Source organism: Orussus abietinus, unplaced genomic scaffold (genome assembly GCF_000612105.2).
Source record: "Orussus abietinus isolate OABI.00-Male unplaced genomic scaffold, Oabi_2.0 scaffold31, whole genome shotgun sequence".
NCBI classification, from domain to species: Eukaryota; Metazoa; Arthropoda; class Insecta; order Hymenoptera; family Orussidae; genus Orussus; species Orussus abietinus.
In genome coordinates this window covers 1107437-1133634 of record NW_019394774.1, presented here as the reverse complement: position 1 = coordinate 1133634, position 26198 = coordinate 1107437, and the positions used below count along the sequence as shown (strand labels likewise).

The following is a 26198-nucleotide window of genomic DNA, read 5'->3' as shown; positions in this document are numbered from 1 at the left end:
GGATGGCCCGGGAGTCAAGTGGTACATCGAAATTCACGTATCCAGGAGATCTCTTGAGTTTTCGATCTTTTCTCAATGATTCCATGATGATGACATCGTAAAGGCATAACGTAACATATGGAGCGTGCCAATCCGTTGAATATTCCGGTGCAGTCCTACACAACTGTCAATATAAATATAAATGTCGGTAACGTGGCGCGCTGATTCAGGTTAAACGGTTTTTCTTTTTCCCGACGTGGATTAAATTTCCTGACGCTTTTCGTACATCACCTTAAAAGGAGCACTCGATTGGTTCAGAAATACGTTCGCGATGTTCGCCCGGACGAAATTCGGCAAAATTCGGCAAAATCGCGGAAACGTTGGACTCCTTCAAAAGTAGATGAATCCAACTCGAAGGTAGAATCGTAGATCGGTTAACGAGATTTGAGCAAAATGCTTTGCAAACTGCGGCTCGTGGCCCAACCAGAAGCGAAGACGAGGTCCGAATACAAACCAGGGGATCGCTCATCGGAAAGGGTTGGGAATACTGGACGCGACGAGGGACGTCGCGCGAATGCAGATGTAGAAAAGTAGATCGGTTCGCCTCGGAAGAAGGTCTGATGGGATATTTCAATGCAGATGAGGAGGAACGGATCAGGGAGAAACGCGAGTTTTGTGGCTTTGTCCCTATCCTCGTGATTCACCGGCTCCTCCTGCCGGCTTTCCTAAGAATTCCCTTTGTGTCGGGGACCGCAGAGCCCGCGACGCCGTTTCTGCATGCAAGAACCAAAGAAACCGGCAGATCAATGACTAATCGGCTGGGGTTTGTCCTGACGAGCTTCCGGTCGGTCCTTTTCCGCGTTTGGATTCGTAATCGCGCGATAAAAGCCCACCGAAGCCATTGCCCCTCGAAATCGAAGGGAGGGAATAATCGCCTCTTCCATCTGAGTCAAACTGTCGGTCTTCCGTTTCGCGAATTCACTTCGACTTGGGAAAAAAATCCTACCGGTATCCGAATAGTCAATCGTTCGGGAAACTTTACTACGAATTGGGGGTGCGGAATCGTTTCAAACTTTACAGCGTAAATGCGGAGGCTATAAGAAAGGTCCTGACCCTGGTGAAATTTTATTTTTATAACAAATTTTTAAAATATGCATGAACGAATTTAACAAAAATTGAAATTGCATGTCTTTTAGGACCTTCCTTATACTTTATTTATATTTATATTGTATAATTTCAATCGTTTCGGTACACCCAGTTTGGAGAATTGTTTCGTGAACGATTGACTCCTCGGATGGCACTTTCGCGTCACCTTAAGGTCACCGAAGAATTTAATCAACGTCGGTAAAAAAGAGTCCGATATACCGTCTAACTAAGAAATGATCTGAAACTGCATGCCGCGTTACCGACAATTACATTTATGTCGTTGTCCGTTGCACTCTGAATTCGTGACTTTTCATGGTCTTATCGAGTATACGCCGAGTCAGCGACTCATTCTTTGAAATTTCACGAGTTTCGGAACCTACTTTGGTATCTCCATATTCACGTGATAAAATGCGAAACGAATGGGTACACCCAATTCGGAGAATACTTTCATGAACAATTGGACCTCTCGATATACATATATAGGCTGTCCCTTTCGCATCACCTTTAAGGACTCGATGAGTCGGGCATTTTATAACGCGACGCTACTAAACTACATTTGCTTTTTCAAACCCAAACCTTTTCTACGACAAGATCCGAGGTGGGTTCATTGCATACAATGGAAAGCATCTGGCACGACATTCTGCTTTTTCTTTTATTTCGCCAAGGAGAAAAGAAGGACATTTCCCCATAACAAAGGTATCAGTTGGGGAAGATCTGGAGTTGACCGCGCCCTGATCGCAAAATGAATTCTCGTCGATTTCGATCTATGTTTTGAGTCCCGTCCCTCGAGACTAACGTGGTTAATTGTAATCGACGGTACATTGTTAATTCGTCGACTCTTGTAACGTTTGTCTCTTAACGGTGGAATATAGTGGAATTACTTTTCCCTCTAGATATTTCTATATGCTTCGGCCCGAGGGGCTGCTGTTCATTCGCTCGGAAATCAGTGAACACGATTTCCTTCCTCGAGAACCGATTGATTTCGATTTCACGTGCTAAACAACGATACGACGATCGTCCTTAAGATGCTGACAGTATTGCGATCATTTCCAACGATTTCCGGTCATTTCGACTTCGACCGATCATTGAGGGCCCCTTACGTATGTTACCCCTTAAGTATTCGGAATGGCATTACTACCAAAAAGGGTATAGATTAATTGTATCTTATCTACGTCGATTCAATTTCTCCGCGCCTCTCATACCCGATTCTTGATACAGATTATTTCGACCGGGCAGAAAGGAGAGACTTACGAGTATTCGCAGTATCGTCTGTGATCGCATAGCACATGCTGGGGACTACTCACCGTTTACGAGTGACTCACCACTCCACAATTACTACAGAATTACTACAGGGAGAGAGCGAATTCCCCCCACTTTGTACAGGAATTGTACAGGAAGTGCACCAGAAATGACCGTCTTGTCTGGCACAAACGATAAGTCATCGAAGTCTTTATGACCGATAAACGAGATATTCTCAACCAAAATTAATCGTGTCCTTCGAAGTCCTAAACTGATTATAAAAACGCCCATCTTTCTTCTCGTAAGTATTTGATTAAAAATGGCAATTATTTTCTTCCAGCAAATTAATTTGACCTCTCTTATACTATCTACAGTTAAATGGCGCAAATACTACGATATTAGTTGATGCGCCCTTAACCATAGGCCTCTGTGTGTCGCTTCAAAACGTCACGCCATTTTGTAGGATATCGGCTATCCAGTTAGTATATAGATCAGTAAAAAGCCTCAAAACGTCCTAGGACGAGAAAGTGTCCATATCCGTCCTCCGCGCCTGCGCAAAAAGACGCGTAACCCATGCTTTTGTTAGATAAAGTATCGTATGTACTATTATTGGTACGAGGGACGAGTTGAAAATGTCACTTGGATCTAAATTAATCCGTGAGGGAGTGCGAAGGAAGGGGGTATAGACAAAGAAACTTCAGAAAAGAAATTTCATCTAACGCTACGTTATTCTTTATTTATTATAAAATGAAAAGTGCCCTATGTAAAGATAAATACAAATATTTTTATATGCCGTTATTTATTTCCTTCAGTGCATCCGTTATTACGAGCAAATATTCTTCAACTTTTTGTAATTCCGTGCAAATATCTTCAACGAATATTTCTTGTTCTTTGGTTTTCTTTACAACTCCTTGAAGAGATAATTTGGCGCTTCCTAGCATAGCCTTCTTTTGCTTTGCTGGACAATCACGGGCACAATTCAAGTAGGCTTGTGCTATATCGCTACACAATACCAGTACCTCTTTAGTAGAAGTCAAACTCTGAATCCAGCGAGGATCTGCAGTGATGCATCGGTATGCTCTTTGTAAATATTCTGTCGCTTTTTGGTGGTCCAGTTCGGACCCTTTTGCAGCAGTGATTTCTGCGTACATGCGCCAAACTTTTGAATTGTTTGAATTAAAGGATGTTAGATGACCGAAAAGCTGCAGTAAATTCGGTATTAATCTTCGGGTAGAATTACCGTTAGCGTCAACGGTATCTTTCGATAGAACCTTTGTTAATATATCGAGAATTTGAATGTCGATATGACAACCCTTCAGTTCCAAAATGCGATGATAACATCGAATTACCTACGATATAACGAAACGAATAATAATTATCATTGGTTTTGATTTTTGTACAGGATATTTTTATACGTAGGACTATATAATATCGCACTGTATGCGTTTGTTATATCATTCAATGTATACAAGATGACGATACAGTAGACTCCCGTATAACGCGAATTCCTAAAAGGCGCCAAAGATATTGCGACTACTGTTTTCATATAACGCGAGTCTTCGTACAGGGCGCCAAATAACGAAACACATTATGCGCGTTATACGAGAAAAATTCCCGTACAGCACGATTTCCTATAACGTGAACTCATATAGCGCGTAACGTATTAACCACGTTATACGGGAGTCTACTGTATTACTAACAAAGAAGGGGTCTTTGGTGTCCCCTTCCGACCTTCCGACTCTCTTCTATATTTCACCATTTTATGGATCATACAATTCTCAGAGACGCGTCCTTTTTTTATATCTGCTGTAAAAGGATTATAAGGAGTGAAATTACCCTCCAAACCCAACCCTGCAAAGTGGGTGATTTGTCAGTTTTGCATGGAAGCACCCCATCGCTTAAAATACAACCTACGACAAAATGTTCCTCATGACACCCATATAAAAATGCACATTGGCTTTTTTCATATCTTTGGATCTGCAGTATGATTACTATATCGTCACATTTCAACGTGCGTGTCAGTTCCTGGCTACCCAAAAACAAGGAAACAAAAGCACTTGTATTTTTTCTTGTAGTACGTTCGTTGATATTTCTGAATGTGATAATTTCAATTTTGTAACATGCCATACTTTACCCAGATAAGTTTCCCTTCTTGGATTTGATTTGTTACGCAACTTATATCCGAACACGTTAGAAGTTGCGATGAAACATGAGAATACTTAAAATGAAAGCTCGAGTCTAACGACATAAGGAATACTTACATCCGAAAAGTGACCCAGATCAACGCTTACGATCATTAGATTCTCCCAGACTTCCCAACGATCGTAGTTGCATTTAATGGCATCGTGAAGAGACCGCCAAGCCCTTGGTTTGTCCCCTAATTTGATGTAAGCTTTAGCCAAATTGTTCCATGCCTCGAAACTCTAAAATGAAAGTACAAGTAATTGTTTATTTGACAAAGAGAAACGACAAATAGTTCCAGTGATTTGAAGGAGCTTCGCGCAGGTTAATCCAGGGCCAAACTAAGGAGACACGTATTCGAGCATTTATTCGCGAAGGACCTTTCAATATGGAACGGTGACACGGGTAATGGGACGATTGGCGACTCCATTCGGATCCAAGTTTGCGTTGGATGTTCCTTTTGAGCCTTTTGAGAATGAAATAGAGGTTGTCTGAGATGTGCATGTTTGTTAACTTCTTTTCACTAGGTGCTGTCTCTGGAAAGGATCGATTCGTCCCGGCACGCGCGCGGTGCCGGATCCTTTTCGGTCGAATCTGAAACGCGACTTGCGGGCATGGAGCTCTTAACGCGATAAGTTACGTCAGAAACCATGAGAAATTCGAGAAAGGGAGAAAGAAATATCATTTTGCAATTAACAAACCGTTTCCTCCAAGCAGCAGTAACGTCTGTACGAAGTCGCTGCCAGCTGCCAGTCTTCAACTTGTAATGCTGCATACCCAAGCCTCAGCCATACGTTTTCTTGGAGACTATTCAATTCTGTTGACAATTTCAAATGCGGAATAGCTTTCTCATACTAAAAAATAGCAGGAGAAACGGACAAACTCTATGAGGCACTTCATTTTATGAATGAATTACATACGAAAATGTGCACCGAACGAGCACTTACACATTTCTTTGTGAAATAATGAAATCCCCAATGTCGTTGGGCACGACTACTTCTTTTTTCTGACAACTCCCATGCAGTTTCATAATATTTAGTTTCCTGTAGTGCATCACCTAATAAGCACCACAGCTTAACGGTTGGCTTTCTTTCCAATCGCTGCTGTATAATTTCAGCTGCCTAGTGTCGAAATTAATGATAAATTAACTAGACTATTTTGCAACTAATGAACAGTGTTGAAATTACTGGTAAATGAGCTAAAACGCAATGACAAGTCAGCGAGTCATTGAATCAAGCATTCGGTAAATGATACTAATACAAGAGGTTGTATTCGGATAGTTCCTTTTAAAGGGGTATTTGCTTGTTTTCAGCCAAAAAGTAGATTTTTCTTTTTTACGTATTGTTTTTCTGTGATTTTTAAAATTCATTTTATAATTAAAATGTAGAGAATGATGATCAATAAACTCGTGAACAAGTAAAAAAATTCCACGTTACTCGCACGTTGTTTCTATACAAAAAAAGCATTCCTATTAAAATGTACATTTTTAACACTTTCAAAAGCGAATACCCCCTTAAATCGTTATAGTAGCAAGAAACCTGGAAAATGGAGTAATAAAAGTATCGAGTATCTCCAGTCTATGCACAATAAAATTAAAACTAAATTAAATCACTAGAATTTAACGTATATTAAAGAACACGGCCGTACCTTATGCTTTAAGTCGAGAATGCTATAACAAATAATAACATCTTCCCACAAGTGCAGTTGCAAATAAATGTCTATAGCTCCTTTAATCAAACCCAAGTTGAACATCAGATTTGCTAAGATTTGCTTGAACATCCATCTAGGTTCCATTCCACTTGCAAAAAACATATAAAGCTTATCTGCCACTGGTATCTCAGAGCAATTTAAATATTCCAATAAATGTTCAGCTTGCAACATAGCTCTTTCGGCAGCTCTTCTGTCACACATCTCTGTGAAACATCGTTGATAAAGGGCTGACATTTTCAATGCCCAGTTTTTTGTATTGTCTATTACATTCTGAAAGAAATTATTAAGGTAAATCAGGTAATATGGGTGACCGAGGTCAAATGTAACATGAAGCAATCGTAACAAACGTTATAAATTTTATCTTTAAACTTGGAAAAACGAATCAAGACAGTGGAAGCTTTTCGATAGCGCAATGAACGTCTCACGATAATTTCATATTCGTGAGACCAAGCATTCCGTTATTATTGACATTTTTCGCAAAACGGCATAAGTGAGCAGGGTTGGGTAAGTATAATACGTCATGTAATATATACATGGTATTCCACGTGTATATTACAACGTATAATACGTTTCTGGTTTTCTACGCGAGTGTAAAGTATATTACGCCCGTCTATTTCTAAATAGAAAATAATAAAACCGATTAGAAAATTCATATTAAATCTTGTGAATTTTGAACGCAAGCATCAAATTAATTAGCAGAGATGATTTGGGAGATTGCTCACGGGATGGGTCGCGCGAGCGCATTCTGTGCTACACTCACAAGGAAGGAAGGAAGGTTTCATTTCTTTTATATATTATAGTAGACTAAAAACTAAGCGACACGTTTTTTTTTTATTTGCCATTAAACACTTTAAAAGGGTGAAACCACCATCCAAAGTAAGGCATGTCAAGGGGCGATTTGGCAGTTTCACCCACCAGAAGATAATATTTTGTTAACCAATCCAACTGGAAAAGCTTTCTCATAACGAGAAATGAAAAATATAATTTTGTCAATTAAAAACAAAAAAATTAAGGGATGAGCCACCCCTAAATATGATTACGTTTATGCAAAAAATGGTCAAATTCAAGTCTAAAAATCTGAGAAAAAAAGTATTGGCCGGGGCTACTACCCCCGAATGCTTACCCCTGTGAGGGGTGGCTCACCCCTTAATTTTCTTTTTTTTTAAATCGAGGAAATTATATCTTTCATTTCTCGTTATGAGAAAGCTTTTCCAGGTGGATTGGTTAAAAAATATTATGCTCTCGTGGGTAAAAGTGCCAAATCGCGGCTTGACATGCCTTACTTTGGATGGCGGGCGATTGTCTGTCCGCTGATTTTCTGATTTTCATGTGTCAATTTAGACTCGAGGTATCCTTCTCCTGGGTCCGCGGTAGTTTTAGGTTCGCGATACTTTCAGGAATGAAATTAATTAGATCGTGCTTGGGAATCCGGATAAACGTGCAATACGCCCGGACTGCGCATTCTCGGATCGTAGGTCGTCGTTTTGCTAGCTTTTGGGTCTGCTCAGGGAATTACCAAGCGTTCGAGACGTAGGGGCCCGAGCTCTGCCCGAAGAGACTGCAAGGGTCGAAGAGGGCAACTACGGTGGCCTTTCGTTCTTTCGAACGGACAGCCATCCAATTTTATTGGCCACGTTGTCCCTCCTATTTTTTTCTCTCATTTTGTCAGGATTGACGGGGAAGAGACGGCGGACAATCATTTTTATTATATTTTGTCGAGTCTACGTTTGAATGGATTGTTGCACACTTAGTGACGTGAAAAATACCAGTTCAGTAAATTTAACGAGATCGATGTACGATTAATATCCCTGACTGTTAGTAACTTGTTCGCTGCCTATTCTCAGACTTTCTGGACTTTTTTTAAATGCTTCGTTTTGCCTGTCCTTTTGTGCCCCTTGCCAGGTTTAGGTGGATCACTTTTTTTTGTCAAGTCATCATACGTAGTTAGACGAGGAGGATCCCTGAGTTGGTCCGCCCCACTGGGGGGGTATCGGGTGGCAAGTACGCGAGCCGCCCGCACTCTCCACTGAGTGTAGCACAGAATGCGCTCGCGCGACCCTTCCCGTGAGAGCAATCTCCCAATTTAAGGAATCTATAACACAGATTTCCTTACAATTTTCTTATTAGGAGGTTTTTGTGAGCCCAATGATTTTTCTTAAGGCCCCATTCGGACGTAGTAACATAATCACTGACAAATATGTTTCAACTTATAAAGACACTGTATCGCGGTACATACACGGAGAAAACAATTAGGTTGTTTCAAATAATCTGATTAATTCGGATTCAATTTTCTTAGAATCAAGTAATTTGGCTTTAACTCAAATGTAATTTAATTGTTCTTATAAAATTGTGAGTTGGGATAAACAACTTATTGCCATTCCACCCACCCAGACGTAACACTTGACATTTTTTATATACATTCGCATATATAAATATATATTTGTGTGGCAAATGCGAATATGAAAGTAATTTGAGATCAATAATGTAGCGATACTTACATTTAAGTAAGGCATAATTTCCTCGATAACAAGGTTATCCCTAGGTTGAGACAGCCGTATCTGAAAACTATTAACTGAATATATCTTTTTAACCCTTTGCGGACGGGACTTTTTCTTTGTAAAGGGTTTTAGGCCACTTCTTGCAGACACGCGTCCGCAAAGGGTTAATCTATTGTGTACTTAATGTTAATATTATCATCATAAAAAAATAGTATATTACAATTTTGCTAAAATTACTGCCTCTTCGACAGCTCCCAATTTTGGATTTTCTTGGGGTTCAGAAAATTCTATTTTTTCCAATCGTACTTCATCGTTCAAATCTAAGGTGTCCGGAAGATCGCCGCAACATTTTGAAGGAAATGGGTCCTTCTCGAGTGTAATTTTTAATGATAACAGAGCCTTCCTTTCTTTCTGATATTTGGTACGTTTTCCCATCACGCCATGTAATTCTAGATCGAGCATGGCTGATTTTAGAGCAATGTTAAGATGTTTCTCACAAGCTTGCGATCTTCTACAATGAATATAAAACTGAACCGCTTCAAGATGAAAGAGTGTTTTCAAATACTCATCTTGCACGATAATAGACTGATTAATATATGAAATTAATCTTTCGGTTTCTTGAAATAATGTAGGAGACGTCATTTCCAGAAATTGTTGATGTAACAGATTTGCTCGAAACTTCCACCATGCACAACTTTTGAAGGCAGATCGTAATTTCTCATTAGAGAATATTAATTTAGCAATATATAATAATTCCGGTTTTTGAATATTTTCATTACACTCATCGTCGAAACTTAAAGCTTCTAAAGCTTCCGTTCTCTTTACTGTTAATAAATCGAGACTTGCATCATGCTTTGGTTTTATCCAGTTTGACTGAATGAAGTTGAATAACAGCACTATGCCATCGCATAACCATTCAAAATATCTCTCTGGTTTCTCACTTATAGTACGAGCTATTGCCTCTGCAAAATTTTCAATGTCTAGAACCGATTCAATACGCGATGAGTCAAAATTCACATTCGGCACTTGCTCAGTCGTAATAAATAAATATTCTTGCTGAGTCAGAGGCATGTTGGCATCTGGAAAAAATTAGTCTTGTAATATATGTAACCGTGAATTATTCTAAATTCTAAAGTCAAGATGACGCGAAAGTGGCATCTGAGGGATCAATCGTTCGTGAAAGTATTCTCCAAATTAGATGTACCACTAGAACAATAGATGTACCAAAGTAAACAATATCATATACCTACGACATTGGTCATTTTACATATTTCTTAACATGTTGCTGGCACGCAAAATATATAACCTCTAAATTATGAAAAGTGTCCGATGCTATACGACTCTGAATATAAACAATTTAACAAGAAACAAAATGAACTGACTGGTAAATTTTGATGTCGCATTTAGTATGAAACAATAAATAATATTTGCTACCTGCTTCAATAGTTGTATTAATTAATATATACGGTCCCGCATGTTACACAGATGTATGCACAGGCAAAGAATTCACAAGTCCCTGCAAGTCCCATTGAACCCTAGATCCTGTGTTAACATGTGTTAACGCTTGATGCTCCAAAAGCTGACCAAAGCCAAAGAATTCAGAAGTCCCATAGAAGCCCAGATCCTATGTTAGCGCTTGATGCTCTAAAAGTTGGCTAACAAACCAGAAGTGGGGGTAAAAAAGAGATCGCACGTGTTAGCCAACGATATCTCACGTACGGGAGGAAGAGAGACGCATATAGAAAGGCGAGTATTGGGTGTAAGATAAAGAAAGAATGCAATCGCTATATATCGCCATAAGATTAAGAGAGATGGAGAGATGATTACAGCGCCGCCATCCGTTGGCTAACATACTATTTATCGAGCATCGAACGTCCGTATCCTTCTGGGCTTCTATGGAGACTTCTGAATTCTTTGCCAAAGCTGACTAACTAACCAGAAGTGGGGGTAAAAGAGAGATCGCATGTATTAGCTAACGATACTCATATACGGGAGGAAGAGAGATGCACATATAAAGACGAGTATTATGCGTATAACCAAGAAAGAATGCAATTCCCTATATATCGCGATAAGATCAAGAGAGACGGAGAGATGCTAACAGCGCCGCCATCCGTTGGCTGACATACTATTTATCAAGCATCGAACATCCATATTCTTCTGGGCTTCGATGGCAGAGTTGAGTTGGGAGATTGCTCACGGGCAAGGTCGCGAGATTGCATCCTGCGCTGCCCTCTGGCGTCGTACGTTAGCTTTCACCGTCTGCCAAATCAGAGATGAGTTGAGAGATTCACGGGAAGGATCGAGCGACCGCGTCCTGTGCGATCGCACAGGTCTCTCAACTCATTTTTGATTTGGCAGACGGTGAAAGCTAACGTACGAAACCAGAGGGCAGCACAGGATGCGATCGCGCCACCCTGCCCGTGAGCAATCTCCCAACTCATCTCTGTCTATGGCAACACTGCTCCTAACTGCTCCTAACGATTTCTGCTCATCTCTGCGTGGTTTTCGATGAAATTGTGAATTCTTTGACAGCTGAATATGAGGTTTATTTGTGATAATTTAGAATTGTTTGAATGGTCCTTTGAATCATTTTAGAAAGTTGAAGAAATTTATAACAGTATGAAAGACACAGTACAAAATTTACATATGGAGAATGGTAAAGAATGTGTTCATGGTAATGGAGAGGTACAGTTCATATTATACTAACTTAAACAGTGCTTTTTTTTCCATTGTTGAGTGCGAAACAGACTACTAAATTTGTCAAATCCCATTTTTCCTTTTAGTCCTGTATATTTGAAATAATTTGGTATTAACTGCCCGTTCTAGAATCTATCAGTTGAGGAAATGCCAGCTAAGAAGAAATTAAAGGAATGGTTAAATCACCATTTACGAATTAAAATGACCGATGGACGTGTCTTATGTGGTGCTTTCTTATGCACCGATCGTGATGCCAATATCATTCTAGGTTCTTGTTCGGAATTTTTGTCGGAAGAACACACGGAAGCAAGAGTTTTAGGTCTGGTAATGGTGCCTGGCAGGCACATAGTGACTATACATATGGATATGTAATGCATGCAAGTATGTATCGTACAAGTAAATATTGAGCTCCCATTTAGTAGATCGACAACAAATACATTAGAGTTCTTTAACACGTTCCATGTTGAAATAGTGGTTAAGAGTTATTAGTAACTTGTGAGACAGAATGTATAAATATAAAGCCTTTGTAACTTTTAAAGAGTCGTACTTTGGCGACGTGGCTAATTTTATATCGACATCCGTTAAGAATATATGTGTCAAATATTGAGATGTCAGCCAGCAATAAAGCAGTCAAAAAAACAATTTTTGCTGTCTTACGTCTACATGTATTGTCACGATCGTTTAATAAACGTTATTGGAAGTCAAATTTCTTTCTCTTTACGTTTAATTTTGATCCCATAATTATAGGCGTATGCCCGAGTGTACACATATTTAGTGGTAATTTTTTATCGATCTTTTGAAAATAAAAGTAAAATGTTTAAATCGATAATAACTATTATAATATTAACTGTACTCATAATTGAAAAGAAGCAAATAGCAATGGCAGGTGTTTGGTGCCATATCATAATTTTATGCCTAATATTAAGAGAATCGGTCGTGTCTCGTTATCGAATACTGTACAAAACCTGTCATAAGGGTGAGTTCAAGCAAAGTCACCGTATGTCTATTACTTGCAGTTCGTACGCTTTGTATAGGCAGTCGATCAGACAATTCCCCGACCTCGGCTATTAAATCCGCAATATCTAATTAATATCTGCTCTGAAAGTAATATATCACGAGTTTCTTAATTACGGCAGTTCAAGAATTAAGTTCATCCTAAATTCAGAGATATCTCATGATGTGTGTAAGTCTCCAAATACGGGGAAATTTCAGTTCAGTGTCAAAACCGTCGTTCTTCGCACATGCCGTCTTGAATTTTTTCCGACAAATGGTGCCCACTCCTTTTCGTCTCATTTTCCCGTTCGCCGATGCTCTCCTTTCCTTCCTTCCTCCTCTAACGTGCACTATAGCGAATCGTACCGAGACATACCGGTCCCGAAACTGCCGTTGTACCCTGTACAGCCTTGCCCATCGAAAGCACTACTCTTGGACCTATGAAGTTTTCTTTCGTTACCGATGTTTAGAGTCGTCGACTTTTTTGTGAAAGAAATGCAAAATTCTATATTGTCATCGTACGATCCATTGTACCGAGTCTGGTAGCGGCGTGTAACGCTCATAAGCGATCCTGTGATATAGAAACCGCACGCAAAGAATTACGCGAGTTAGGATATAACGAAAGCGGTAAATATGTTTCCAAATGCCCACTGCTAGGAATCGGTTCGAGCGATTCGAGTTGCGTTTAACCCTTTCGCGACGGCGGAACTGCCATCAGTCCGCAATTAACGAAGGGGTCGTCGTGCCATTAGTGTCCCGCGTTTTTGTTACGGCCAGGGTTTAAAATCTTCGAGGATTTCGTTGGAACGGCAGATAAAGGGAATGCTGCACTTTAAAGTAACGAGCGAATGCGCTAACGGTATGGAATGGAAGCACACAGGGGAGTATACGTTCTCACGGAGAAAAATGGGGAATCCAGGACCGAGTGACGGAGATTCTCTTTGAAAAGAGGTCGGGGGAAGGGTGGACGAGGACATGCAGGAACAGAGTGAAAAGGAATGGGAAGGCGATATCACATAGTTTAAAAGAAAAGGGAGAGGGAGCGGAGGAAACGAATGAGTTCAGGGTGAACGGGGGAGACTGGAGGAAGAAATTTACAATCTACTGTTACTCCTACCACCGTAACGGAGTTACCTAATATCTTAGAAATTTGCGCGCATGCGTATACATTTTTCTGTGGAATATTTGTGCACTGTTATAAACTGAGAACACGATCGGTAGCATGAATTGCAAATATTAACGAGGGCATAATGCATGTCTGCCCCCATCCACCGGTAAAGTAGCACCGGTAATGAAACTAGCGTCGTCACTCGCTAAAAAGGCGATCGTCTTTGCCACTTCCGCTACGTCTCCGACTCTACCAAGAGGGTGAGTACTTTTACCGCGTTCAAAGAATTCTTCCAACTGTTTTTCCTGCATTCCACTTGTTTTATGCAAATTTGTCTCTGTAACCCCAGGATTCACGCTGTTCACTCTTACCTGTAATACAAAGTTAGGTATACATTCATCCACTTTCTTGAGAATATTTATACAACGCATAACATGTATAGCACCATTCTTTAATACATTGACCGTACCAGCGTAAGTATCGAAGTAAAATCATAATTAACGTACTTGTTTCTCTGCTAACTCTAGTGCAACGCATCTTGTAAATTGATCAACAGCCGATTTACTCATGCAGTAAGCCAAAACGTTAGGAAACGATCTTATACCGTTGACACTGGAAACATTCACGATATTTCCTTTTGATTGTATCAGGTAAGGCACAGCTAACATTGTCAGATGATACAAAGTTCTGACGTTTACATTGAAAACTCTACAATACATATGACATTATAAGTACATACATACATATTGTAATTCTATACCTACATAATACGTACATATACAGAATATTAGAAAAGCCTGACAACGGTGTAATATTTCGAAAACGAAACATTTTTGAGAAAAAAGTATCGGACTAAAGTTTTAAGGTTTCCAAAGTTTTCCAAAGTGGTCATACTCGCTTGACCTTGAGTGGAGGGGTCAAGGTGATATTAATATTTATGCCATGCGCTGCGGCCCGCCTAGACAATAACGCGCTCGAAATTTAACGAAACAAAAATCTTTTTTTTTACGCAAACTCGATCGTTTAATATAAAACACATTAGATTTATTAATTCTCCGTGGTCCGTGATATTAGAACCAAGTATTGTAAATTATAAACATTGCTGAAACACGCGCACAGACTTATCTGAATATTGAAATAGGAATGCAGCATGGATTACAAATTCAACTCATTGAAATTGTAGATGGGTAAGAGTATTAACACACGAGATCTCCCTGTTCGGTCGGCTCAGTGTTAAGATTCATGAATGCCTTGTGCAGGTGCAACAAGGTATTAGAAATTTAAAAAATTTATTTATTTAAATATGCAAAGGCTCGCTCTGTAAGATTTGCCATACTCGTAGACATACTTATCAAATTGCTCCAAACTGGTATTCTCGATACTTCCAATTTCTAAAATACCAGCATTATTGACCAGTACATCTAGTTTTCCATAATGCTCGATAGTAGAATTCAAGATATTTTTGGCATCGGATTCATTTGTAAGTTCCCCGATAATGAAAAATGGTTTTGGCCCTTTGCATCGATCGACGGTATTCTGCAGATTTTGAATATTGCGTCCGGTCAAAGATAGTTGAGCTCCGAGTTGTGAAAAATGAATCGCAGTCGCCGCTCCAATTCCTGAACTAGCTCCTGTTATAAGAACAACTTTTCCAATCAAAGACATTATACTGGAAACACAAAATGATTCGTATTAACTATTACAAAAATTTTGTTTCGTAAGACATTTATGGACGTCAAATTTCTCACTGTGTATTGTAACGGTACCTCTTGCTCGAAACACTATGGCAGTGGCCTCTGTAAATAATGAAAAGTAACTAATAAGACGAACGGGTGGAACAAAACTAACTGAAATTCTGCAATTCACTCGTAACCATTACATTTCTTGTTGTAAAACGATAACTCTCTTATTTAATATGTGGTTAACACGCATACTGATAAAAGTTAGTCTTTTTGTAATTCATAAAGGTAGAAAGGTATCTACATTTCCCAAATACTTAACTTAAATTCTACATGAAAATAATCATAACGTACTAAGATATACTGTCCTAACTGCTTACAGAAATAGTGACAACACAGCCCAAGAAAAATAGAAATGACGACTTATACTCGAAAACGAGTTTTAAATGGGTTGGTGATAACAGTTGGTGGTACTTATCGATATGCCTTGAACGCAATAACAAGTTCAATGACAGCTTAGACCATAAACATCTAGACCTCGCATAGCAGTGGAAGGGGCAAACTCGAATACCAAGATCACGTGTTGTGCCGACGGCATTCGGACCCAATTGGACCCAATCAGATTTTAGACCGCCTTGCAGTGGAAGGGGAAAACGAATGTACATACATACTACCACTCACCCACGCGGTTAAAGCCATTCTGCTTACTGAAAATCTGGGAGTAGGAGGTCCAATGCGAGATCTAGATACATATGGTCTAAGAATGACAGCGGGCAAACAATTTAGAAATTCTATAGAAGTCCAGATCCTACGTCAGCGTTTGATCATGGACATAGTCACGATTACTAGAGACAGGAGGACGAACACAATGTTATGGAACTTTCCTCAAAATCGAATACAGATCTTTCTTCGTTAGGCGGCGCCATATTCGCTAAGGGGCCACTGCTCAAATAAAGCGCGGGCATGTATTTAAAAACATACAATTCCAATACGATTATGTTGTCCAAATGAACTAAGATAAAATATTTTCAACGTATACTTTATCTATAAAATATTTTTATGAGCATTTATTTGTGACATATGTAAGTACTGCAATTAAAAAAAGTTTTGGCTGAGGTAGGAGAACGTGAAATTTTCAGAGTTTTCAATTTGATACGTCTTCCGCGTTGTCCGATATTCGCAGGATTGCGTACTCCATGTTGGTCCCATGCGATAGCATTGCCACCTATAGAGAAAATGTCAAACGATGTTCTGTATCCTGTTTCACGGACACGAGCTTCCATAAGGGACTCTATGCAGTTCGTCCTCCTGGTCTTTAGTCTTCACGCCCTTCACGCCTATAGCTGTAACTATTGCGGTTTAGGTTAAGTTATTGATTGTTTTCTCTACAATTAATAGTAATAGATATTCCAACATACGTCATCGTTCTTTCATCGTTACTTTTTCAGAATGAAAAATAACGTTACTAAATTTAAAATAACCACTTTTTCAAGTTACGCGTAAAACGAAACAACGGGTTCATCTTGCTTCCTTTTCTTCAGCTTCCCAGGTTTTTCCTTTCAACTACGAATAACACGAAACATTAATTGTTATTAGAGAACAAAATTGAAAATTTTCGACTTGACATTTTTAAATTAGTACTTCGTTTAACGTTGTAACGTTCGGTACTTGAATATGCCAAATGGCCGAGTACTCCCCTCTTGGCGTCAACCCCACCAGCGGATGCCAGCAGATGCCAGCAGATGCCCAGTCTCCTCTATTCCTATGTCCATCTTAGACCATATATATCTAGACCTCGCATAGGACCTCCCACTCCCAGATTTTCAGTAAGTAGAATGGCTTTAACCGTGTGGGTGAGTGGTAGTACATTCGTTTACCCCTACCACTGCACGGCGGTCTAAATAAATATATGGTCTAAAATCTGATTGGGTCCAATTGGGTTCGAGTGTTGTCGGCACACGTGGTCTATGTGCTATTCGAATTTACCTCTTCCACTGTTATGCGAGGTCTAGATGTTTATGGTCTAAGATGCCCATGTGCACCAGCGTTGCCGACCATCCTATAATTATAGCATTTGTACTATTATTTTGATCCAACTGTATGTACTAAAGTAAACGGAACTGAAGTTGGCAACTCTGATGTGCACTCCCAATGGCATCTATGTAGATTATAATCAACAAATATGGAGGACGGTATAAGGAAGGTCCCGAAACTCATGAAATTTCAATTTATATTATTTGTTCATAGATATTTTTTTAATTTGTTTTAAAAAATGTAAATTCATGAGGGTCAGGATCTTCCTTGTAACTTACACATTCACGTCGTAAAGTTTGAAACGATTCGGCACCCCCAGTTCGGAGGAAAGTTTCACGAATGATTGACTCCTCGGATGCCACTTTCACATCCCCTTAATACCGAGGCCTTTCAATGAAAAATGAATAAGTACCCAAGAGGGGTATGTAATAGCTAGCGTCTTACATTATTGTTAACAATTAATAATTAGTATGAAAAACTGATATATCGAAAGTATTTTTCCGAATACTACATATATTTGGTAAAATTTGTCTTCGATTGACATTGCGTTCTTTCTCTATGGATTTACTTACATAAAGATATATACATTTGTTTCATAACCATTAAGCGTTCGAACGGTAATTTCATTAGCTTATCATACGATACATACTCTATGACTCATAAAATATTGATTGGCGTGTAATTTTAGAGGGAGTAAGGTGCCATAACTTACAATATAATAATTTTCAATCTAGAATATACACACGAGTACTCTTAGATAAAGAAACGTCGATACATTTTGTTTTATTATATTGACAAACTATGGGTTAATGAAAAATATTTTTAAGCTGCTATTACTAATGTTGATGATATCAGATTCGAAAACAATGATTCCTTGATCACCTTAGATACGTTGCATATTTTATCCTCGCCTTCGCCATGTAAATTTCGTTCTCTGACCCGATGGGCCCGAATGCGTAGGCGGTTGAACCGGTGGATGAGAAAACGGACAAGCAGGTTTGGTGCAGAATGGGTGATATTTGCATTGCTGGGCAGGATGTGAAAATATGCATCCTAATTTTGTACATGACAGACCAAATTTGCATTTGGGGTGCTTGTAAACACACTTCTCACCGAACTTGCAGGCAGGAAAAAGGCTGAAACAGAAACACATTGTTCGTGAGGTTTATCGCGATTAAAAATTGCTATGACACGTGGTCCACTCTTTGCTGAGCACATGTGTCGACGTTCACATATCAAATGTATACCGGATACACCAAAGCGGATGTCCAATAAATAGTGAACGTAATTCTGGGAAAAAATTAGATAAGAAATGTGCAGATAACATTCTTTTAAAATACGTAATCTGCATAAGTTGAAGTATAAGTTTTTCAAATGGAGTCTTTCGGACGGAACAATACGAATGAGATCGAGCAAGGGGAGTCGAGCATTCACTTAGGAAATCATGTGGAAATCGCGAGCAGAAATCGGTAGCTCCTTGTACTATTTCGTGGTCCTAACACTTTCAAAATTTGGATTTTCGAAACATCAATTTTTTAATCTAGACCAGAACCAAAATGGCGTCGAGCTTTCATATTTCGAATGATATACAATTATTGAAAGCTCTGATATGAGAAACGAAAGTATCAGGACAATTGTACAACAATTTAGAACATTCTAGTAATCGAGGAGCTCGCATTCGAACGGGATAAAAACAAAAAAAGTATGCGCTTGTACGCCGAAACCAATGGTAACACGAGGTTTCGGAGAGGAAAGTTAGTTGCACTGAAATCGCAGACGGCACATGGTGGCATACTCTACGGTCAATTAGTGCATCAAAAACCACGAATCCAGGGGATTTCTGGAGGTTTACTTCGGTTTCTTTATAATTAATAATTTTGTACGGAAACGACATATGGAGTATGCCGTTTAGTACGATAATCCGATATGATTCGACACAGTTGTCGATAGAAATTCGAACGTCGGCAATGTAGGTATTTAAAAGAATCTTTTTTTATCGACGTCGATCAAATTTCTCGACGTGTTTCACTTCACCTTAATTTTTTTTTAAAGTGTCGTTTTGTCTTACCTGCAGGGCACGGCAGGATGGTAATAAGCACATTTATTCCCTAATGTACAGTTTGGCCAATATCTGCATTTCTCCCTGCTCTTGTCATTTAATGCCGGTATGACAGTATCAATTGAAAGCGATGGATCCAGATCTGAAAAAAATGAATATTATATTACAACGACTACTCGGTTTAATATCACGTAAAGTATGCACTCTCGTACGTTTTGCATCTGTTAAATGACGATTGGAGATTGATTTCGAATCGCTCGGACTTTGTGATCGAGACCGATTGTACACAATAGGGCTTAATTTCCTTTTTTTCGTAGGCACATCCTCGTCATCAACGTCAACATTTTCTGTATTACAGTTTTCAATATTTTCTTCATATCTTAACGCATCGTCATTTATGCAAACTTCATTTCTGTCATTTAGCATGTCTAATGTATCCGAAGACTGCTGCTGTTCTTGAACACGTGAATCCGCCTGAACGGAGGAAAGGGCAATTTCGTCGTCCTCGTTCACCTGCAAAGAAAAGTATATAGTATGAACCCCGAAGTAGTATAAGGAGATACAACGCCATGTATTGAAATCGTCCCCACTTTAAGGGTCCAAGATCTTCAGATTTTCTCCGATTTAGTGCCGAGAGCGCCTCCTCGATGAAATTTTGCGATTAAAAATTATCGTCCGCTAGTCTTTATCACGTTAAAAACATCACATGCTGTACATCATGCGCGGATTATCGTTTCGCTTGGCGCACCTTAATTGCACAATTGAAAGTTTTTTAGGTAATTTACATAGGTAGGATTGGAGTTCCCTCATTTTCCGTAAGTAGCGCTCGCATCGTTAATCAGGGAAAATCTAAGATCCTGGGTCCCGATTCTAGGATCACTTTCTGTGGAACCGACCATAGGTGTCATGGCTCCTTATACTACTTTATGGTATGTACTATTATTCCAATGCGTCGTGGTATAGGAGTTATTCGTGACTCTTCGACTTAGGAGCTATTCACTGAGCTACAGGCGCAGGATTTTATATTAAACTGAGGCACCGCTACAAAGAAGAATGCCTATTGGCGGATCCTTAGGGTCAAGAAGGGTAATGTTTCGGGTTATAGAGGGAGCACACGTGGACGAGTCGACTTTTTAGAGCATTCAAACGTTTGCTCTTTCCACTGGTTGTTATCTATTGTAGTTTTGGGGGAGAGTCGTTAGCTTATCTCATATGAGGGCTTTCGACGGAGTTTAGGGGTTAGTATTTGACCAAGATAAGGAGCATGGGGGAACTATATTTGGGTGGTCAAATCGTTCGTGAAAGGATTCTCCTAATTGGGTGTACCTATTCGTATCAAGTTTTACCACGTGAATATGGAGACCCTAAGGCAGGACTTGAAACTCACGAAGTTTCATTTTTATAAAAAAACAGTTTATTTATCACGGACTAGAACCAACATGGCGTTGTTCGCGCATATTTTTGCTGTTTTACGCTTTTTGAAGGCGTAAAATCGCAAATGAAAAGTTTTAGAACCTAGGATGAACAATTTAGAATACCATAGAAATGGAACATTACGAAGTCAGATGGGAAAATATGGAAAATACTTTCACCAACGATTGCATGAGAATACTTGCTTCTCCCGTGAGTAACATGATTTTAGAGCAAAATTGTAGTTGCAGCTAAACACCGCAGATGGCGCTGTGGGCCCATTAGGGTATTAAAAAATCATGAATTCACGGGATTTCGACAGTTTTACATCGATCTCTTTATCATTAGTGTACCGAAATGACATATGGATGCTTCGTTTCATATAATTCTCAAGGTAGAGGGTAACAGACTTCAACATAAGTATAATAGGTGTTGAATTGAATAAAAATATAATATGTCGATAACGTGTGACGTGCCAACTTACGTTACCGCTTTGGTATTCAAAATGGCATTACCACCAAACGGAGGTTTACTTTTGACGGTTTATATTACCGGGCCATTAATTGCAAGATAGACTGCCTCGATTTTATTGACTATCGGGTACCTCGTACCTCGTACCTCACTCCACGCGAGTCCTACCCAATTGGCTTAAAATGCTCAGAATACCACATTTTCCTGCACGGCCGGCGGCGTCCCTTCTCTATTTGGATCTCTGCTCTCCCGGAACGCGAGGGCGAAGGGCGCGCGGTTGCTCGTCCCATGTCGGTCCCCAAACGAAGCTTAACCTTTTCGGAAGAAAATATCAAGCCAAACGGCTCTTGGATCGTACGGTGCAAGAGATCGGCTAGCTCGGTATAAAGTCATCATGAATGGCGACGGAGGTGGGCAATTAGAGTCGGCAAAGACCCGATCCTTTCCGACTCTACGCGCTAGGATTCCCCCGGATAAGAAAAGTTTCAAACTCACGAAAATATTAAATGTAATAGGATCACCAGATCACGATTAATGGAAAAGAATTCGGTCACAAAATTAAGCTGGGATCACAAGTGAGGACAGTTGATTCAAAATCGAAAGATAATTGCGCCGAATTTTCTGGATAATAATCTCCCGACGGTCTCGGTTGAGAGTGTTCAGCCCGTAGGAATATGTACTTATTAACGTTATACAATTTCTTTCATGGATATGCTTCGATATGGCTAGAAGCAATAAAGATAATTAGGGGCAAATTAATCGGAGTGCCGCATAAGTGTAAACTTATGACAAATTGTTACAATAGAGATTATATGCACTGTCTGACGGTAACCGATTAAACAACGATCATAGTGTCAGGCCTAACTATTGGTACGTTAGAAAAGTTCCCTGTATCCAAAGTGAATATGTTCACATTAATTAAACGCATCTGGCATAGTTTATTAATATTATTTACCTCCATCTCTAAACGTTCATCTTCGTCACATAGGGATCTATCCTTCAAAACGTTGCTATTGTATCCATTTAATGTAACTAAAAATTTTTGGTTGTCATCAGTCCTTTGGAACAAGGACATTACTACACCCATGTGTTCCTCGGGAAGGCCTTGCGGAACATCTACAAGAACGGAAGTTTATGTCATCATTAGTTAATTACAGAAAAAGATAATTACTAGGAAATATTTCAAATTTATCAATTAATAGTCAAAGAGCAACGATTTTAATCAAAACATTTTGTGTCGATTAAAATGCATACTCACAGGAATCAGATTTATTATCGGAAGACTCTTCCGTTGTGAGTTCCACTTGAATTTTTTCCATTACGAACCTTTTGCTAGAATTCAGATGGACCGATAGGTTTTGACCTATTTCCCATGCCATATGATTCTTCAAATTCTTTAACGCTGGCTTTTTATCCTATCAAACGCAATTGACGACTATGTGATCAAAAAGTAATTAAAAATAGAGAGAAATAATTATTCCTCTAAAATAACTATTAAAATAATTACTTAGTTAAAAAAAAAAGTGGACAAAAAGCTGGGTTACGCTATTATTAACTTTTATTCTCAATACACAGTATAAGGTAACTTAGGATAACAAGGCCCATGCTTATTTTTCATAATAGAATAAAAGTGCCAAGTTTGTGGCTCCCTCTGCCAGTCGGTAGCACAGTCAAGTGTCCATTATGTGTGTTGTCGGGGCTGTCGAGCGTCAAATTAATTTTGTTGAAAAGATTCGTTGTCTTTGAAATCATTACCTAAAAATATAAATGGCATCGTACGGGTAATAAGGCCCGACATAGCGCAACATGGCGCAACTATAAGTCTTTTTCGAAAAGGACGACAGACTGGCTAGCTGCGGTAAATACGACATCGCAGCAGAAATCGAGCGAAGTACCTCAAGAAAACCGAAGCCTGGCACCTCAAAGAAGACCGGGAACTGTTGCCGCAGTCTTTACCACGAAAATAAGGTTGCCGATATGCGGAAACGTGCCCTGTGCATGAAATGGCTCCATAAAGAGTTCTTGAGGATAACATTCAGGGATTTTCCCACCAATGTCCGTGGGCCTTATCACCCACATGTGCGGGGAACAAAGCCCAGTTGCATCATATTACAATTTTTGTAATTACGTTTTTCTTTAGAATTGCATTTTATTTTTATAATTTGTGAACGAAATGGACATTGTTCGCGTACACCCTGCTTATTTCCCCCTCTCAAAATACTTTATATTTTAGTTTCCAAAAGCCTTTTAAATTATAGTGTGCCTTATTACCCTGAAGTACCTTATGTTACGAAGGCTACAAATATTTTAATGAATAAATTAAAACAAAATTTACAATCAAACATCAAATCCATTTCACGTCTTTAGACATCCTTGCACTTCCATTTCCATTGAAAGTATAATGTATAAATTTGCGATGCACTAGTTTTTTTTACTCACCATTAACAATGGTTCTGGGTTCTTCTGTTTAACAACCGATCGATTTGCTTCAGCTACAGCCCTAAGCAATAAAGACTGGGTTGCTCGCTTTTGAATTGGTTGCAAAGGTTTTAAAGGCCTGGGTGTGACAATTACTTTACTTGATAATTTATTATCATCCGTAATTTTATCATCCCTGTCGGATAACGTTCCTTTACCCATTTTCTCTGGCAATATTGGATGTTTCCTTCTTGTCAAGCCTTTCAATGGTGCTTTCACGGCTACTATGTGTGAGCGTATAGGCCCATGTACTACCGACTCTCCATTGTCATCTATTTCATCTTCGGCATTTAAATTCAAGCATTTACTATCTTCGTTGCCGTAAGGGGTTTTGTAGAATCCTCCCTTATTGCTAGTTGATTTAAAATTGTTCTTCAATGGTCCCAATCTGTGCTTAATCTTTGGATTAAAATTTGAATTACATTGATTTTTATTTGCATACAATGTACTACACTTTGCATTGTTTCCTATACCCAAACGGTCCTTAACGGTAGCTCCTGGTATCCCCAGGGATTTCATTTTTACATTAGTATTGAATTGGTCTTTTACTTCGGTACTTTTATGTGATTTTTCTTGTCTATTGTTACCTAACCGACTCTTAATGTCAGTAGGCTTCTCTGCCATTTCACAAAACTTACTCGCGACATCTTCCTCTTGAAAACTTCGTCCATGAATGTTTTGTCGATTTCTACCACTGAATCTGTTGAAATGCTTTTCTGGTAATCGATGACAATCGTTTATGGCTGATTTATCCCTGTGAATTTCAAATTTTTTACGTAATGAAATAATACCAAGGCGATTTTTTACAGAAACTACCGATGTAACTCTTGGTTTGTTAATACACGATTTTAATCTTTTTCCTTCAATATTATCTTCCGCTTCTGAATCCTTTGATTGTTTTGTAAGCTTTAAATTGGAGCAAGAACTGTAATGTTTGCTGTCAACAATTTCCTGCGTGTCTGTATCTATTTGAGCTTCTGCAGATATATTACATGGTGTTTCTAATGAGCACGAAGTTTTGGGTGAAACATTGTCCATTGACTCGTCGATGCACGTATCAGTTTTCTGCGATACGTTATGATTTCTTTCCGATCGTACATTGTCTGGTACATCTTGTAATTGGGTATCTGAAGTGCTACTTCCTTTAGTGGGTTTTTCTAAGCTTTTCTTCTGTATCGATTCAGAATTCTGAATACCCATTAACGATTTTATCCGTAATTTTGCTACGGACTTCTCACTTCCTGCAATCTTATCCGGCTTTTCATTATTTTGAATATTTCCATGAGAATCTAAGAAAGAAGTTGGGTTGAGTTTCTTTTTCTTTCGTTCTTCTTCTTGTTTCACCACGACAGTTGGCACGAATTCTCTGGATGACTTTCTTTTAGTCACCGTTACCTTTTGCAGCTTTTTCAAAACTTGGTCATGTAACCAATCGACAAATGGAGCAGTAGAATCTTCCAAAAATAAATGCAAATCTTCGTGCATTTGTTGTCGAGATTTTTTGTTCACAACCATGACAAGGATATAATCGGGTAATTCTTCGTCATACCTTACTCCTAACTCCAAAAGTTTGGCACGGATTGCACTCTAAAATATTTATTTCTCAATTATATCATGTAACTCTAAATAGATTCAAATCTAACCGATATCATACGCGGTTGTGGAAACATTTGACACAAATCGTACCATATGTATTAGAAACGATACATCATTTGACGTACGATTATAATACGATTATCAGCGATTATATTTATCTATAGTTGTAACTACTTATTTACAAATCACGATTAAATAAAATCAATTACTGAATAGCATTCTATATCCGATTATCCTTTATACACGGATTTATCAAAAACTGAAATTAAACTCTGAAATTACAGATTAAACGTCTTTATTCTTTAAAGTACTCCATTTTTAATGGAACCAAAAGTTAATATTTATATATGCAAACAACTATTGAAATAACATATAATAAAAGAAACAATTTGAATGGACTTGACGTTATGCAAAATAAACAGTTAATATTTCATTGCTTAAGAGAAAATTGTTTTGTTGCTTACCCTTAATTGATTTGTAACTTCGATACCACGAATATCCATAACTAATGCAGCAAATTAAGTGTTCAATAATTAAAAATACAATTGATAAGCCCTTTAAAGTAGCTTATAGGCTCACTCACTGTGGATACTCAATAAATGATAACATATACAGCATCATAATCATTTATAAGGCCTTATATGGGTATCCATTAGTCGAATATTGGTTACTTCATAACAATTATTTCGAACAAGTTGTGTCAAACACTGAAATCAAAAAGCGTGCTTCGGTTACACACGAACTAATAACACATCAACGACTCTTACGATTCCATCTCCCGTTATCCATTCGATTATTTACTACCCACAGCGAAGGATCAGCCAAGGATCTTATACTACAGAGGATTGCTCTATTCGCGTATTTTTTCTCCACGAGAAGTAGGGAGCCGTGACGTCACCGCGGGCTACGGTTGGATGGGT

The 26198-nt window shown here is 38.9% G+C and overlaps 4 protein-coding genes across 15 annotated transcripts; 1 reads left to right on the top strand and 3 right to left on the bottom strand.

The window, feature by feature from the left end:
• Positions 1 to 3098: 3098 nt before the first annotated feature.
• On the bottom strand, positions 3099 to 10393 carry LOC105698678 (tetratricopeptide repeat protein 27). 2 transcript variants are annotated; one of them, XM_012423142.1, is made up of 8 exons: positions 10188 to 10393; positions 8974 to 9832; positions 8754 to 8820; positions 6193 to 6525; positions 5493 to 5666; positions 5247 to 5399; positions 4626 to 4787; positions 3099 to 3713 (listed from the first exon to the last, which is right to left on the bottom strand). In XM_012423142.1, the coding sequence occupies exons 2-8, from the start codon at positions 9822 to 9824 to the stop codon at positions 3150 to 3152; spliced, it is 2304 nt and encodes a 767-aa protein (XP_012278565.1). In that variant the 5' UTR covers positions 9825 to 9832; positions 10188 to 10393; the 3' UTR covers positions 3099 to 3149. The 2 variants fall into 2 exon arrangements, with proteins under 2 accessions (XP_012278565.1, XP_012278564.1); XM_012423141.2 differs by lacking the exon at positions 10188 to 10393 and adding an exon at positions 10000 to 10141.
• Positions 10394 to 11193: 800 nt separating this feature from the next.
• LOC105698668 (N-alpha-acetyltransferase 38, NatC auxiliary subunit) lies at positions 11194 to 12092 on the top strand. Its single transcript, XM_012423124.2, has 2 exons — positions 11194 to 11438; positions 11580 to 12092. The coding sequence occupies exons 1-2, from the start codon at positions 11373 to 11375 to the stop codon at positions 11820 to 11822; spliced, it is 309 nt and encodes a 102-aa protein (XP_012278547.1). The 5' UTR covers positions 11194 to 11372; the 3' UTR covers positions 11823 to 12092.
• A 1458-nt stretch (positions 12093 to 13550) lies between these two features.
• On the bottom strand, positions 13551 to 15930 carry LOC105698666 (3-oxoacyl-[acyl-carrier-protein] reductase FabG). 9 transcript variants are annotated; one of them, XM_023433259.1, is made up of 6 exons: positions 15912 to 15928; positions 15585 to 15716; positions 15300 to 15347; positions 14900 to 15220; positions 14058 to 14259; positions 13551 to 13922 (listed from the first exon to the last, which is right to left on the bottom strand). In XM_023433259.1, exons 4-6 carry the CDS (start codon positions 15214 to 15216, stop codon positions 13680 to 13682), a joined length of 762 nt encoding a protein of 253 aa, XP_023289027.1. In that variant the 5' UTR covers positions 15217 to 15220; positions 15300 to 15347; positions 15585 to 15716; positions 15912 to 15928; the 3' UTR covers positions 13551 to 13679. The 9 variants fall into 9 exon arrangements, with proteins under 9 accessions (XP_023289027.1, XP_012278541.1, XP_023289028.1 ...); XM_012423118.2 differs by lacking the exon at positions 15585 to 15716 and having other exon boundaries at positions 15912 to 15930; XM_023433260.1 differs by lacking the exon at positions 15912 to 15928 and having other exon boundaries at positions 14058 to 14163; positions 15585 to 15855.
• Positions 15931 to 17757: 1827 nt separating this feature from the next.
• On the bottom strand, positions 17758 to 26142 carry LOC105698677 (zinc finger CCCH domain-containing protein 14). 3 transcript variants are annotated; one of them, XM_012423139.2, is made up of 8 exons: positions 26046 to 26142; positions 25743 to 25985; positions 23644 to 25269; positions 22463 to 22619; positions 22160 to 22320; positions 19536 to 19836; positions 19333 to 19465; positions 17758 to 18400 (listed from the first exon to the last, which is right to left on the bottom strand). In XM_012423139.2, exons 2-8 carry the CDS (start codon positions 25779 to 25781, stop codon positions 18166 to 18168), a joined length of 2652 nt encoding a protein of 883 aa, XP_012278562.1. In that variant the 5' UTR covers positions 25782 to 25985; positions 26046 to 26142; the 3' UTR covers positions 17758 to 18165. The 3 variants fall into 3 exon arrangements, with proteins under 3 accessions (XP_012278562.1, XP_012278561.1, XP_012278563.1); XM_012423138.2 differs by having other exon boundaries at positions 25743 to 26126; XM_012423140.1 differs by lacking the exons at positions 25743 to 25985; positions 26046 to 26142 and having other exon boundaries at positions 23644 to 24971; positions 25078 to 25147.
• Between the last annotated feature and the right edge of the window lie 56 nt (positions 26143 to 26198).

What these genes read in the sequence shown, in the direction of transcription:
- LOC105698677 (XM_012423139.2), bottom strand. Translation starts at nt 25,781, where the DNA reads ATGGATATTCGTGGTATCGAAGTTACAAATCAATTAAGG. An exon ending in AAGTTACAAATCAATTAAGG is followed by an intron (nt 25,270 to 25,742) that starts GTAAGCAACAAA and finishes TAAATATTTTAG; the next exon opens with AGTGCAATCCGTGCCAAACT. An exon ending in TCATTTAACAGATGCAAAAC is followed by an intron (nt 19,466 to 19,535) that starts GTACGAGAGTGC and finishes CATTTTTTTCAG; the next exon opens with ATCTGGATCCATCGCTTTCA.
- LOC105698678 (XM_012423141.2), bottom strand. An exon ending in AAATTATGCCTTACTTAAAT is followed by an intron (nt 6,526 to 8,753) that starts GTAAGTATCGCT and finishes AATTTCTTTCAG; the next exon opens with AATGTAATAGACAATACAAA. An exon ending in ATTATTTCACAAAGAAATGT is followed by an intron (nt 5,400 to 5,492) that starts GTAAGTGCTCGT and finishes GCTATTTTTTAG; the next exon opens with TATGAGAAAGCTATTCCGCA.
- LOC105698666 (XM_012423118.2), bottom strand. Translation starts at nt 15,216, where the DNA reads ATGTCTTTGATTGGAAAAGTTGTTCTTATAACAGGAGCTAGTTCAGGA. An exon ending in AGTTTGGAGCAATTTGATAA is followed by an intron (nt 14,260 to 14,899) that starts GTATGTCTACGA and finishes TATGTATTGTAG; the next exon opens with AGTTTTCAATGTAAACGTCA. An exon ending in TAGAGTTAGCAGAGAAACAA is followed by an intron (nt 13,923 to 14,057) that starts GTACGTTAATTA and finishes TTTGTATTACAG; the next exon opens with GTAAGAGTGAACAGCGTGAA.
- LOC105698668 (XM_012423124.2), top strand. Translation starts at nt 11,373, where the DNA reads ATGAAAGACACAGTACAAAATTTACATATGGAGAATGGTAAAGAATGT. An exon ending in GTGTTCATGGTAATGGAGAG is followed by an intron (nt 11,439 to 11,579) that starts GTACAGTTCATA and finishes TGCCCGTTCTAG; the next exon opens with AATCTATCAGTTGAGGAAAT.